This window comes from Chelonia mydas, chromosome 17 (genome assembly GCF_015237465.2).
Source record: "Chelonia mydas isolate rCheMyd1 chromosome 17, rCheMyd1.pri.v2, whole genome shotgun sequence".
Lineage (NCBI taxonomy): Eukaryota > Metazoa > Chordata > Testudines > Cheloniidae > Chelonia > Chelonia mydas.
The window spans coordinates 19,002,654-19,017,750 of record NC_051257.2 but is presented as its reverse complement, the minus strand read 5'-3'; the positions used below and the strand labels follow the sequence as shown (position 1 = coordinate 19,017,750).

Genomic DNA, 15,097 nt, shown 5'->3' with positions numbered 1-15,097 from the left:
TCTTTATCATGTCAGCAGATAAGCTCAATGTTTATTTTCAAGCATTTTTTTCAACATTGATCGATTAAAATTTTCCCTGTTGCAGGAAATTAGGGGACAGGGATCAGACAACAGGGAGCGTGGTCCAGACAACAATTATTTAATGGCTGTAGCCGCTGAGATGCTAAAGCTTTTATAACCCTTAAAACACAAAAAGAAAAGGAGGACTTGTGGCACCTTAGAGACAAACAAATTTGTTTGAGCATAAGCTTTCGGGGGCTACAGCTCACTTCATTGGATGCACTGGTCAGCATCACTTGTGGAAAGAGACAACGTCAACGGCCTTAACCCGAGCTCCGAGAAGGTCTCCAGCACCGGGTGTCTTACTGGGCCTGGCTGTACGTTTCCATTAGTAGCACCGGAAACCTTTTCTCCTCCGTTTGCGTGTGCGCCTGCGGCAAAATCGACGTTGACCAATACAAACCTGATCCTTCCCAGAGCCGGATAACTGCACCAGTCCTGTGAGCCGAGGGGGAGGTGCTGCTTCCCCCCATCCCTAGCCTGGAGTGTAGCAGAGATGGGAGCAGCCACAGGGCTCCCCTCCCAGGGGTGGGAGAGCAGGGTCCGGTGCTGTTACATGCCGGCGCCTAAGTAGCCCTGCCCCACCATGGTATGACAGCAGATGAGTCAGGCCCTGTTGGAGCGGCCCAGCCCACTGCGGACAGGTGCACTCGTGGTCAGGTGTGTCCCTCACCCCTCCAGCACTGTGCGGGTTCGCCAGGGGCTGGGAAGGGAGACGCCTGTCAGCTTTGCTCACGCGCTCAGTGACCCGAGCAGGGGAATGCACAGGGAGGGGGGCAATGACCACACCCACCTTGTCTCATTGAGTTCAGTGCTAATGCCTTTTACTGGATCAGCTTCTGCGGGTGAGAGGGACCAGCTATGGCGCTTACACTGAGCTCTTCTTCACGGCCACCCTGAGCTAAAGGCAGGGGCTGCTCGTATGATGGTCACAGGCTCAGATCCCCTGTGGCTGAAGCACCGAGCGGGACCCCAACACGCACTCAGCAGTGGGTCACGCAAGCACTGGGAGCGCGGGTGGAGCGTGTGACAAAGTGGGAATGTTTTCTTTGAATACTGTGTGGGTGCCTCAGTTTCCCCTGTGCCTTTCTTAAGTATCTAGGGGCTGGGATAAGGGGTCGTGATTGTTGCAGAGCAGAGGGCCAATGTGATGCTGTCTGCACAGAGAATGGCCGACACCCTGTCTCCTGGCAACTGATGGCCTGGGCCCCTCCCCTGCAAGGTGCGAGCTGAAGGTGTTGGAGAACAAAGAGATCAGGTGGCCCCCGGCCCGGGAAAGGGACAAAGGCTGGAGAAGGAGCCAGGGGGTATGGCTGGGGGGAGACTGCTGGAGGGGGTCAATTTGAAGCTGGCTGGGGTAATGGAAGGAGGTCCAGACGGGGGTCTGGGCTCCCTACCGTCCCCTCCGCCCCCCAAGATGGACCTGACTGAGGGGTCCTGTTTCCTGTATCTACAAGCTCTGTTTTGGACTGTGTTCCTGTCATCTAATACACCTTCTGTTTTACTGGCTGGCTGAAAGTCACGGTGAATTGCAGGAAGTGAGGGGGTACAGGGCCCTGACTCCCTCACACTCCGTGACAGAGCGTGAGGGGCCTTATTTCATCACAGCGATGACTGCTGGTTAATACCGGCATTCCTGTGGCTGAAAGCTGGTCCCAGGCTCGGGGACCTCCCCCATGTTTTCTGTACAGTCAGCGTATCGCTTCGGTCACGTGAACAGCGAGGGGATGCTCACCGGGACCGCTGTGCCCTAGAAACCGTGCTGGGAATCTGACGAAAACAGGCTTTGGTACCAGATTCCCAGCTCGGCCAACGAGACCCTAGGAACTTCCTTCCTCCTGGTTAGCCAGAGACACCTGGAGGAAAACGGTTCCTTACGCGTGACCCGACGGGTCTGAAGCTTTGGGTGCAGATCTGGCCCGGCTCGTCTCTCACCCGGCCAGATCCTAAGCTCCAGTCCCTGCCACTTAGGAAAGGAGCACCCTAGCCATTAGCTGCCACCCTCGCCAGCCACAGGCTGGGCTGATCAGGCTTGTCAGTTACAGTCTTCTCCCCCCACAGGTGTCTGGCGCCCAGGGTTTGTTCACACACACACACACACACACACACACACCCCTACCTGCAGCAGAGGGGTGGGCCTGGCACAGTTCCAGGCTGTTTTCTTCTGAATCCCTCCAACACGAGCAGGGAGTTTTCTGACTCCGCTCCTGGTGAGGTCAATTACAAAGGATTGGACTCCAGGGGCTTATCACTGGGCCACCAGTTTGGCCCTCCGCTATAGGGTGACCAGCCCCTTTAAGAGGTAATCGGTCCAGCCCCACCTGCCCCTCACTCAGCGCTCCTCCCCAGGTGGGGCGCATCATCACAGCGAGGGCCTGTGGCTAAATCAGGCTCAGGCCGAGTGCTGTAAAAGAAGCCTGCAGCAAGCCGGAGGGAGAGAGGGTGAGCAGACAGGGGGCTGCCTGGAGGGGAAGGAAAGAATTCAAAGGGGGCCAGCTCAGAGACGCTGATCAAGGGCTGCAGCCTGCCTCTGAGAAGGAGGACCACACCCAGAGAGGCACATAGGCCCAGAGGGACAGCTGTGGGACCCCTGACCCGAGAAGGGGGACCCTGCCGAGAGAGACACACAGGCCGGAAGGGAGCGTTGTGGGACCCCTGACCACATCCAGAGAGGCACACAGTCCCAGAGGGAGGGCTGTGGGACCCGACCCGAGAAGGGGGACCATGCCCAGAGAGGCACATAGGCCCAGAGGGAGGGCTGCGGGACCCCTGAATTCAGGGGGAGTTCAAGGGGCTAAAGACGAATTGATCTATTTAGCGACTGAGGAATTCACAGGGGGAATCTCAGGTTAAAGCCGTCTGGCCTGGGAGTGGCTTCTTACAAGAACCAGACCAGGGGGAGCAGAGGGCAGCAGCTGTGCAGAAGGGGCGTCCGGAGGGAGCGTTGCCTGTCACAACTTCCAAGTGCCTTCAAGGCAGTGGGAACTGGGGGACTCAGCACCTTATCCTCAGGACGTACCGTATGTCCGTAGGAACAGGAGCCCTCTGCACTGAGAGCGCTCTGCCTGGGCCCTGCTGGGCAGCTGGGAGACCCCAGCATCTCTCTGAGCCTTAGGTGGAGACCTCTCCAAAGGTCTTCCGGCGTCCTGCCTCCGACAGCCACCAGCAGCAGCTGCTTCAGAGGGATGCGCAAGAAACCCTGCCACTACGGGGCAACCTGCCACCATCATGCAAACGGTAGCCCCTCAATTCTGCTCGGCATTCAATGTAATAAGAGCAGAGGAATTAAGAGGTGCAGACATATCGGGATCGAATCTGCTCTCACTTACGCAGTTCTATGCCGGTGCAGTGGATTTACCCAGGGTAAGGGGGATCCGAATCGGGTTCTGTGCGCTGCTGCTCACCGGCCTGGTTGACCCAGCGATGTCGCTCAGGAGGGTGAAAAACCCACACCTGAGCGCTGGAGTTAAGCCGACCTAACCCCTGGTGTAGACAGGGCTAGGTCGATGGAAGAATTCTTCCATCGACCTAGCTACTGCCTCTCGGGGAGGGGGAGTACCTACGCCAAGGGCAGGTAGTGTTTACACTGAAGGGCCTCAGTTATACCAGATTAAATCTGGAGTAACTGCACTGAGGGGAGAGAAGTTACTTCACATATGTGCCCGTGTCACAGAGTTCAGAATCTGGCCGTGTGTGTTTGCAGCTGAGCCTTGATCCGGGCTGCAGCACTGATGAGCTGGGGGGGTGGGCACTTGCACCATGGTCGGGGGAGATTGTTTGGAAGGGCAGAGAGGAGGCTGCTGCTAATAACTGGTAAGAAGGGAGAGAGACGTGCTGGAGCAAACCAGGGCCATCTTGAGTACTCCCTGGGTTTGCCTGGGCAGGTGGCCATGACACTGGCCTGGTGTTAAAGGGCGAGCCAGGCTCCGATCTCTGTATGCTGTGTTAGATCGGTGCCCCCAGGCAGCTGGCCCAGGGAGGGCGATACAGGACAGCTCTCTCCAGCGATGCCCTGCTCAGCACCCGTCCCTGGCGCTGCCAAGCCTGCTGCGCACTCATGCACAGCAAACGCTCCCCAAGAAACTGGCCCGACCTGTTTGCTGTCAGCTCTCGGAGGAGAAGAGAGGAATGCAGGTGTCCAGGAGAGAGGAGGGTACAGGCGGGACCCACAGGGGCCGGGACACAGAGACCATTCAGCCAGTGATCCTCTCGGCATTACCCAGCCAGCTGCCGCGCCGCCAAGAGCCCCGCTCCACCACCTGCCGCCGGGATGTCCCTCCTGCTGGCACTACTCCTGCTGGCCACCACCACCTGCACCGTGAGAGGCCAAGGTGAGTCTTGGGGATGCTGCCTGGTGCCGCAGTGTGGCAGGGAGGGCGACGCAGGGGAGCTCTGGGGGGACTGAATACTGGGGCTGGGGGCGATGGAGCTGGGAACACCTCAGAACCGGCGTTGGAGCTATTTGCAGAATATGGTGCTAGTGTGAACACAATCAAGACCACAGAGCGTCAGGCACCCATGGGTGCTTCGATACAGATCCATGTGAGGCTCAAAGTTCTGCCGTATCGGAAGCAAATCGCCCCCCGGCTGGGGAGGTGGGATGGGGGCCTCTGCGGGGAGAGCAGGTCTAGGGTGACCAGATGTCCCAATTTTATAGGGACGGTCCCGATATTCGGGGCTTTGTCTTACATAGGTGCCTATTAACCCCACCCCATCCCGATTTTTCACACTTGCTGTCTGGTCAACCTTCAGTGCGTTCCTCCTGCTCGTTAATGATAACGTCATGACCCCCAGCACCGGTCATGGCCAAAACTCTGTGATTAACCCTCCCCACGTGCCCAGAGGTGGCTGGTTCTATCCCCATTTTACTGATGGGGAATCTGACGCCAAGAGGGAAAGGGACTCGCCCGAGGTCACGCGGCTTAATCTAGCTCCCTCTCTGGGTGTGTGCATGGCCCCCGCCCTGCAGTACGTGTGGCCCTCCTGAGCTCAGGCGTCCCACCTCCCAGGCCCCCAGCATCAGCAGTGAGGTGCTAGGTGCTGTACAAACACCAGTCAAAAAGATGGTCCCAGCCCCAGAGTTTACAATCTAAGTAACTGAGCTTGATAGTCTTTTCCCTTGCATCAGCGAAATGCCACCAGCTTCATTGCAGTTACTGCTGAGGGGGCATATATATAAAATTGTACTGTCCCAAGCTCCACCCACAAGCCAAGCTCCGCCTACTAACAGTGCCAAATGAGACCCCCCACTCCCAGTAGGATGCTCATTTTCATTAGGCTTCAGAGTGAACAGCCCCTTGGAATTAATAGAGACAGTCTGCATCTCTCTCAGAGCCACTCTTTCAGGCTGATGGCAAACTCAGGCCTGGGCAACCCAAGTTGCACCAATTCCACTCAAGTGGTTTCTAAATTGTCTTGTTTCCAAATGAAGCTATATCAATAGTCACTCTTCATCCCGTTTAAGAGGAATGGCAGTGTTTTAATTCACCTGATTTAGAAACCCCTCTAGCTGCAGTTTGTGTGTGTGTAGCCCAGGCCTGGGGCAGACATCAGTGCATCACTGTATGTCTGGGTCACATCTGGAAGGTTTTCTTTGAAACTGGAGGGCCTGGAGACTTCGTTTGCTTTTTTTTTTAAGCAAAATTTTAGATGGTAGAACACATATTGCAGCCACCACGGGAAAGTCATAATTACACCTTCCCCTCCTCTCGCACTTTGCATCCCTAGATCCCAAAGCGCTTTACAGAGGAGTTCAGTGTCCTCAGCCCCATTTTGCAGATGGGGAAAGTGAGGCACAGAGGGCGGAAGTGACTTGCCCAAGGTCACCCAGCAGGTCAGAGCTGGGAATAGAACCCAGCTCTCCTCCGTTCTAGCGCTCTGCTCACTAGGTGATGCTCTCTCCCACTCGCTGTCATCCGCTTGCCTTCCCAATTCAGCAGCAGCAGCCCGAGTTTCAGAGACATCTCGAGGTTTGCTCCTGCGTTTCTGCAGCTGCATTTCTGCCCCCACAGTGACCTGCCAGCTCAGAGCAGAAGGTAAGTGGCTGTCTGCCAGCCTGCCTGACTCATGGTCTCTCTCCTTGGCTTTCTGCAGTCCTCACCGTTGACTATGAGCCTGCAATCACTCTCCTGGCGCTGGAAGGGAACATTACTTCTTCCACCTTCGTCCTGGAGCAGCCCCGCTGTGTCTTCAACCAGACTGTTAGCGACACCGATGAGATCTGGTTGGTGGTTTCCCTCAGTCGCGGTAGGTGTCATTCCCGCACACGGGATGCGCTTGGCTCAGCAGAAGGGCTCTGTGATTGCAGGGGCTACTGACGTGGCCCCAGGGGCTTTGTATCGAGTGTACACTGCGTATCGGGCCATTGCAGAGCCCCCACTCCGCAGCTCAGCTGAGGCGCTGGGAAACCTGCCCTTGCCCTGGAGCCCTGACTGGCTGGCGATGGGCAGAGAGGCGAAACGGGCCTCTCCACCCTGCCCCGCACAGCCCTTGTTGGCTAGAGATCCTGCCCTTGCTCCTGCAGCCAGCTCCCCTCTGCTTGGAGACTGGGGATGTCCCTGGAGAAGGGACCGCACAGGCTGCAGGGGAAGGCATGTGCTGGCCTGCATGGATGCAGATGGCCCAGACAGAGCCAGACGGGTGGGGCACAGGCCCACGGAGCTGCCTGTGGTGTGTTCCCTATGACCCTGCGCTGCATGGAAAAATCAGCCCCTCCCTAAGGGCAAACAGTGCCTTGATCCAGGGGTGAGGCTCCAAGGTGGCTGGAGGTGCAGTCAAGACTCTGGCAGGAAGGAGAGCTCCTTTTTGGCCTCTGACTGCTCTCAGTGATGACACTAAGGTTCTGCCCAGGCTGGGGCAGATTTGTGCATTGGAGCCGTTCCCTGCCAGAGCCAGTAGCTTCAGAACAGGCACTTAATTGTGCAAGCTGGGAGAACAGGTGCTTTCTCTCCATGTGTCACCCTCGTTAGAGTCCCTACTGGTGCCAATTTTTGCCCCAGCCTTACTGGGCTCTCTGCCTCAATTTCCTGTGGCAATGAGTTCCACAGATAAATTATGTTGTGTAAAAAAGAAAATGTCCTTTCCATGCAATAAGTGTGCCATTCTCAGGGCTGGATGGCTCAGGGGGTTAGACTGAGGCTTTTGCCTTATACCCACTGGGCCAAGTCCAGCCAAGGTGGGAAGTGGCTGAAAGTTCTTGCCACTTGGCTAGATGTTGAGTGGCCTATAGGGTGGGACGGCCCATGAATCCGGGTCAGGCTGGGAACAGGGGCTCCTCTCCTACTGCCACTCCTCCAACCCTTTGGAGCCCAGTTTGATCTGTATTGTTTCCGTAACTCTGGAGAGAGTCCATTGGTGCCAGAAGAAGTCTTCTCTAGCTTACGCAGGTGTCACTCCAGAGTGACTCCACTGAAGTCTCTTCTCCCACTGTTGTAAATCAGGACTAAAACGTTTCACTTGCTTTTCACCGTTGTCCCTGCAGCGATATCCAGTTTCACCAGACCCACCTCCCTGCAAAGCCTCCCTGCCTTCCAGCAGTTCCCAGAGAATCCCAATTACATGACCATGGGCACCTCCTCCTTAAACTACCCATGTGAAAAGAGCTCGGGCCAGATCACGGTGCTGCGTGTTGGGAACGAAACCGGGTGCGTTTTGGACACATCAAGACCAGATTGCAATGGCCCCCTGCCTGGCCCAGGGCCCTACAGGTGAGCAGCAATGGCTGGGCTGTCGTGTTCATGTGCTAATCCCCGGGCAGCACAAGAGATCTAGGTACGCTTCATCCTGCCTCAGAACCAGGGGTGGCCTGGATGTGACCCCTTGCGGTCCCTTCCAGCCCCACAATTGACCCATCCCCCGTCCACAAGGCTTGTTACCCTGTCAATGTGGGATGAAGCGGTAGATGTGGTATATCTTGACTTTAGTAAGGCTTTTGATACTGTCTCGCATGATCTTCTCATAAACTAGGGAAATGCAACCTAGATAGAGCTACTATAAGGTGGGTGCAAAACAGGTTGGAAAACCGTTCCCAGAGAGTAATTATCAGTGGTTCACAGTCATGCTGGAAGGGCATAATGAGTGGGGTCCCGCAGGGATCAGTTCTGGGTCTGTTCAATATCTTCATCCATGATTTAGATAATGGCATAGAAAGTACACTTATAAAGTTTGCGGACGATACCAAGCAAGTGCTTTGGAGGATAGGATTAAAATTCAAAATGAGCTGGACAAACTGGAGAAATGGTCTGAAGTAAATAGGATGAAATTCAATAAGGACAAATGCAAAGTACTCCACTTAGGCAGGAACAATCAGTTGCACACATGCAAAATGGGAAATGACTGCCAAGGAAGAAGTACTGTGGAAAGGGATCTGGGGGTCATAGTGGATCACAAGCTAAATACGAGTCAACAGTGTTACACTGTCGCAAAAAAAGCGAACATCATTCTGGGCTGTATTAGCGGGAGTGTTTGTCAGCAAGACACGAGAAGTAATTCGTCCGCTCTACTCCACGCTGATTAGGCCTCAACTGGAGTGTTGTGTTCTGGGGGGGCCACTTTTCAGGAAAGATGGGGACAAATTGGAGAGAGTCCAGAGAAGAGCAACAAAAATGATGAAAGGTCTAGAAAACATGACCTATGAGGGAAGACTGAAAAAAAACTGGGTTTGTTTAGTCTGGAGAAGAGAAGACTGAGAGGGGACATGATAGAGGAGGGAGAAAAATTGTTCTCCTTAACCTCTGAGGATAGGACAAGAAGCAATGGGCTTACATTGCAGCAAGGGTGGATTAGGTTGGACATTAGGAAAAACTTCCTAACTCTCTCAGGGTGGTGAAGCACTGGAATAACTTGCCTAGGGAGGTTGTGGAATCTCCACCATTGGAGATTTTCAAGAGCAGTTTGGACAAACACCTGTCAGGGATGGTCTAGATAATACTTAGCCCTGCCTTGAGTGCAGGGAACTGGACTAGACGACCTCTCGAGGTCCCTTCCAGTCCTATGATTTCTATGGGTCTGTACTGGAGTGAAATCCCGTAGAACCTCCCCCTCTGCACAGAGCCAGCCCAGAGCCCATCTGTCACTTCGGTGCTATTTGGAGGGCATCCGTGGTGTGCTTAGACCTCCTAAATTTCATGTCTGCCACCGTGTGTTCCTGTTTGTTTACCTTTTAGGCCATTGTGTTCCCAGGGCATTCCTCCGATCTACCTCTCCTCGTTGCCCACAGGGATGGCTGATCCTCATGGGGTACAGGGGCAGATCTGGAGCTGGTGCAAACTGGGGTAACCCCAGTGACTCCGAGAGAGCGATGCCAGTTTGTGCCAGCTAAGAATCAGGCCTGTTGAGCTCAGTCCCCCGCCCCCATCTCTTGATTTTTGCATGCTTGGGGTTGGCGCTGCTGGGAACAGAACCTGCCACAGGCTCACCCCTTCCCTCTCCTCCGCTGCTTCCTGTGCCCCCTTGTTACCTTGAGCCCCCAGCCTGTGCATTTCCATGTCCTCTTCCCTTTTCTCTCTTCCCAGAGTGAAGTTCCTTGCGATGAGTCCTGCAACTGGCCCCAAGGCCGAGACAAAATGGTCAGCCCCGATCACGCTGAAAAGAGGTAACTGACCGTACAGCTCAGCCGCCCCGAGACGCAGGTGGCGCCAGGGTTCTGACTGCCCCAGGCCAGCAGCGAAAGGAGAGGGTCGCACCGCATGTGGCCGAGACGGTGAAGCATTAGCAGGCTCCGGTGGGAGGCGTGTTTGGCCCCGGCAATCGGCCATGCCAGAGAGGCTTTGTGGGAAGCGGGTGGAGTGGGACGGACACACGAGACGAGGAGGGGCGTCTGGAGGGAGGGAAGAATGGTGCCTTGGAACTTGGGAGAGCTGGGTTCAGTTCCTAGCTCTGCCACAGGCTCCAGGTGTGACCGCGGGCAAGTCACTCAGCCTCTCCGAGCCCCAGTCCCCACCTGAACTCTGGGGATAATCGTCCTGCCCTGCCGCACAGGGGTGTTGTGAGTATCAGGGGCTGAGACGCAGCTTTGAGCGGGGCCGCAGAAGAGTCTAAATGGCTAGAATGGAACATGTCTGCGTTCATCTCTATGGCCCTGGCTCAGTGACTTATAATGCCCCTCTTGTATAGTGCTTTTCCCCAGCAGACCTCAAAGCCCTGCACAAAGGAAGCTAGTGTCATTCTCCTTATTCTACAGGTGGGGAAACTGAGGCACAGGGAGGTGAAATGACTTGCCTAAGGTCACCCAACAGGTCAGTGATGGAGCTGGGACTAGAACTCTCCTGAGTCTGTCCCGTGCTTTAGCCACTAGGCCACCCTGCCTCCTTCTTAACTTTAAGCACAACTGGTCCCATGACACCCACTCCATTAGGGGAGTTATTCATGCGCTTGGAGTTAAGCGCATCAGGGTCTCTCCCCTCCTGCCCAGGGGGGTCCCTGCCACTGACTGTTTCCCCTCCCCCCCACTCTCTTTTCCAGGGAAGGACCCTGCCCCCATTGACACCTGGCCCAGAAGGCGCAGCGCTGGTATGATTGTCATCACCACCATCCTCTCCATCCTCCTGGCCATCCTGCTGGCCTGCTTTATCGCCGCGCTGGTCTATGGATGGTGAGCTCCACATCCCGGGGGGAAGATGGGCAGGGCCTGGGTGCTGATCAGAACCATGGGAGGCCTCCCTTCCCCTCTCTCTGTCACACCCAATCCTTCCCCTAGCCCCCTCCAGCCCTATGCTCTCATAGCAGGGGAAGGTCACCAGCTGGGATCCTCCCTGTCGTAGATGCTGGAACTAGGGGTGCTGCCCCCCCCCCTCGGGTTTGAAGTAGTAATAACAACCCAAGTGCATGGTTTCCGCCTTCAGCACCCCCACTGCAAACCTTGTCCCAGCACGCCTGCTCCCTGTGCGGGTAGGGGAGCAGCTGAACCAACGGAGGAGGGTACCTGAACAGATGAGCTCGGCCAGGGACAGGTTTCACTTTCCAGCCCTTTTCTAAGCAGGTGCTTCTCTGGACTCGGCCCATCAGGCATCTGCCGGGCAACGCCTTGAGTCTTGGGCTCTTAGGTTCTCTCTCTACTGTAATCACAGGGTGCGATTGCAGTTTGAGCTCCCGTACCTGAGCCTGCTTGGACACCGCTGCCACGGCCTCGGCGCGGGCTAGTCCTGCCAGGAATTATCCAGGGCTCCCGTCGGGTTCGCACACCCTGCACTGAACCTTGGGCTGCTGAGGCATTGCCTCTCCAGGACCTGAGCTAACTCCGTTGAAGCTGGCTGGGGTAAATCACACCCTGGGAGTGCAGGCCAGATGCACCCCGGGCCGGGGAGATGAGTCTGCTGTGGTTAGCACAGCTAGTGTGGATCTGATTTCAGCACGCCTGGCTCTGGACCCACAGCTCATTAATTCCTCTCCTGCCCCCAGAATAGTGCAGGCTACGGTGGCCTGGGAGAGGTACCGTGTCTTGGCTGGGATGTTAAAACCAGGTGTTCTCATGAAGATTCAAACCTGGGTGAATTCACTGTAAGGGGAGAAGCCGCATGCGGCCTGTGAAGGTCATCCCATGTGCTGTTTATTCACCTGTGCGGAGATACCCCATACCTCCCCCGATTTACCCTGAGTCCCAGTCCTTGGGGTCAGCAAAGGAGCCCAGCCCAGTGAGGGGGAACTGGGGATAACTGGAAGGGTGGGCGGGGGAGAGAAACTGACTTGTACCAGAGTCACAGCAGTGGGCAGAGATCTCACTGTATCTGACCCAGTGGCTTAGGTTCGCCCCGCCCCACTCCCTTTGTGGAGCCCCTCGCTCTGCCCTGATCCGCTGTCCACCCTTCCTTCAGCAGTTTGGACCTTTCCGAGCGCACGGAGATAATGGGCAAGCAGGACTCGGTGACAGTGAAGCGATACAACACCCACCATATCTACGACCAGCCTGCTTCCAAGAACTGAGGCCCTCCAGCGAGACAGCCACCCCCTGCTGCAACCCTGTCCCATCAGCCGGGAGCTCCCCGGCAGAGCCTGTGTGCGCCATGAACAGCGCCGGGAGAGGAGGGGACCCGAGGCAGCGAGCTCCAAATACTCCAGTCCCAAGCTGCGGACTCGGAACCAGGTCCTCCTCCTAGTTCTGAGCCTCCGATCACCCCTGACCTCCCTGGGTTGGGGGGGATTTGATGTTGGCGTCCGTCCCTTGGGCTTGGGCGCTCCTGAGGGGGTTGGTTTGTCCCTGTGACGTGGTGACGTTTCCAGGGTCCGGGCTATCCCCTCTGCTCCGAGTGGGTCGGGGCGATGGCGATTCCTCCTGGACTGCAGAGCCAGGTCCGGTGCGACCCTTCCTGGCTGGAGGATGCTGGGTCTGAGGATTCCCCCTCCCCCCCCCCCCACCTCACTTTAACGTACCCAGCCTGACTGCTCCAGGCACAGACAGGAGCAGTCACCATCCCTCCAGCCTCGACACACTGGACATGGACCCCCTTCGGATCCCTAAACCCCACCCCTTCCCGAGCTGGAGAGGTCACTGCTGAGTGTCCGGCCGCTCTCCTAAGACTTAGCCCTGTGTCGACAACCCAGTAGCCTGGGACCAGGGTTATTTCTAAGCGGGTGGTACTTGAACACAGGGTGCAGTGGCCACCTGTGGGTCTCTGGCTGCAGAGGGCTCATCCTCCGGGATGGAGCGCCACTCCTAATCCCCAGCCGGCCACATTCCCTGGCTGCCCCGATGTCTGTCTGCTGGGGGCCACGTCCGTGCCACTAATTTTGGTGCCCCATTTCCCATCGGAGACCGCTAGCCCGCCTGGACTGGGTATGGTCCTGTGTGATCAGACAGAAGCTCAGCCCAGACGATAAGGATCCCCTTGCAGAGCTGTAGGCAGATCCCACTCCAGCCAGGCATGGAAATCCAGACCGGGAGATAACGCAGGCTCCCACAGGTGAGGTGCATTACTTCCCCCAATTAAGTTGTTAGCAATAAAGTGGGGAGGCTTCCCCTGGTTGCTGAGCCTCTGGGAATAACGGAGAAGCCGGACTGGATTCCCATGTGCTGTGGGAATGGATTCTGCCTGCAGTTTGTAGGATCCTCAGCAAGCTACCTTAACCCCCACTTTAAAAGGATTTGGGGATGGGGGTGGTTCAAAGGAACCTCAGGAAGTTAGCTGCCCTGCACCCTGGAATTTCACTGCGTCTCGGGGCCCCTTCCTCTCTGTGCTTCTGGAAATCCCAGCCAGTGTTCCCAGGGAGGCAGAGGCCAGGCCCGTGCAGCAGGGACATTCACCATTTTCTTTCTCAAATGAACAATTAAAACGGGTTGTCACGAAGACAAGTTTCGCTGTGAGTCGTTGCTCATGGGGTGCAATCGGCCTCAGAGCCAGCTCAGCCCACGCCTGCTGCCCCCCCCTTTCTGCTCAGCACAGAGCTGGACGGGTGGGGTACGCAATAGACAATGCCCTGCCTCAAAGAACCGGGGGGGATTTTGAAGGCACGTCTGAGAGTTAGCCGTCCTCCTCCGGCTGCTGAACTGTCCTGGGAGCCTTAGAACATCTGCCCCGAGCTGTCGCCCGGACTAATACAGGACATGGCACAGCTGATCCGCTGCGAAAAGGTTCGGGGGTAGCCAGGGGAGGAGAGCCGTGCGGGACCAGTGCCGAACAATTTCGTTTGAACCAACCCCTCCGAGCTGATCTCCTCCTCTGTGACGGGGCAGTATCGTTACCCCAATTCTACAGGGGTAGCGAGCCAGCCGGCACATGCGAAACCCGTGCGAATTCAGCACGGCTCTTTGTCCCCCTGTAGTGGCAGTTCATGCCCCTGCCTTAGCGCAGGAGAGGCTCCTGTTCTAGATCTCCTGGGTTCAAGCCCCATTGACGCCCTGCCTAGGGGTGTCGTTACAAGGGCTGACCCATACAGGGATGGGAACTGTGGTGGAGCTTGAGACAAGCGTCCCTGGCTCCAAGGAAAGTATCGTGGGTGCAGGGGTAGGGTTCCAGGTGACGCTTGTCTGTGCACGGAGTGGCAGCTTTTCTGATGTACGGTTTTAGCGTCGTGTTGGGGGTTTCATCCTGCAGGGGAAGGTTACAAGTTCGGCGTCTGATTCCTGGCAAAAACAATCTGTTCCTTTGAGGCAGAAAATCTGCACCGAATGTGACTCATCCGGAAGTTGTTTCAGGGGTACCTATAAATAGCAGAGCTGGCCAAAGAGATTCAGGGGGGAAATCTTCATCAGAAAACTGGGTTTAATCAAAAAATGAGTCACGCTTTAATTTTTTTTCCAAAATTCCAAACCAAAATCGTATTTTTTACCACCCCAATGTTTTCCTACTCGTGTTTCTTTTTTTTCTCCCACTTCTCTGCAGTTTCCCAGCTGGCAAAATTTGGGAGAGAGTAACACAGCGGGAGATTACCAGACCGTAGGTTAACAGAGAAAATTTGGAAGGGGTTTTCTCACACATTCTTACTCTTTCCCAAATTTTGCCCATTGGAAAACAATACAAAGTTGTGGAAAGTGGCTTTATTCCATTTCCTCACACCTTTTCCCCTCCTTTCTCTAGTAGATAAAATGTGCCCATGGAACCTTAACCCAGACCCCTTGTGCATATGCAGTCTGATCCCGCTGTTCATTGCATGTTAATAGGCTATTTTTTCCCCCCACGAGGCACATTCCTGGCCCCAGCCTGACCCCCCCTGCCAAATTTCAAGCCCCTGGAAGGTTCTAGAGCATCTCACTGAAACTGTTTCAAGACTTTTCCACCAGGGGAGAACAACGTTCTTGGAAATGGCAGAACGTTTTTTGCTGAATCTTTCCGACACCCGGCGAAAGTTTGGCAAAGTTATAAGCCACTGAAAACAGGGTTTTATAAGGGCCACAGAGGCGACTTTAACAAGAGGGGTCACTACCAGCTCTGCCTAGACGTCTTCGCTTGTCTAATGACGGCTGTTTTTATTAGGGTGCCCAGTGCCATTCATCGGCTTCCCGAGCAAGGCGGGTGGATGCACCTCTGTGCTGAGCTTTCCCGCTCGGGGTGGTTCATGGCCCAGCAGGCTGAGCCTCCCCGGTGCAAACACACCCTTTCTCCTT

At 55.8% G+C, this 15,097-nt stretch overlaps 1 protein-coding gene across 2 annotated transcripts; it reads left to right on the top strand.

The window, feature by feature from the left end:
• The first annotated feature begins 1,438 nt into the window (after positions 1 to 1,438).
• LOC102929347 (uroplakin-3b-like) lies at positions 1,439 to 14,265 on the top strand. Of its 2 annotated transcripts, none has more exons than XM_043531414.1 (6): positions 1,439 to 4,391; positions 6,154 to 6,306; positions 7,541 to 7,766; positions 9,573 to 9,652; positions 10,522 to 10,651; positions 11,871 to 14,265. In XM_043531414.1, exons 1-6 carry the CDS (start codon positions 4,331 to 4,333, stop codon positions 11,977 to 11,979), a joined length of 759 nt encoding a protein of 252 aa, XP_043387349.1. In that variant the 5' UTR covers positions 1,439 to 4,330; the 3' UTR covers positions 11,980 to 14,265. The 2 variants fall into 2 exon arrangements, with proteins under 2 accessions (XP_043387349.1, XP_043387350.1); XM_043531415.1 differs by having other exon boundaries at positions 1,441 to 4,391; positions 11,874 to 13,645.
• The last annotated feature ends 832 nt before the right edge of the window (positions 14,266 to 15,097 follow it).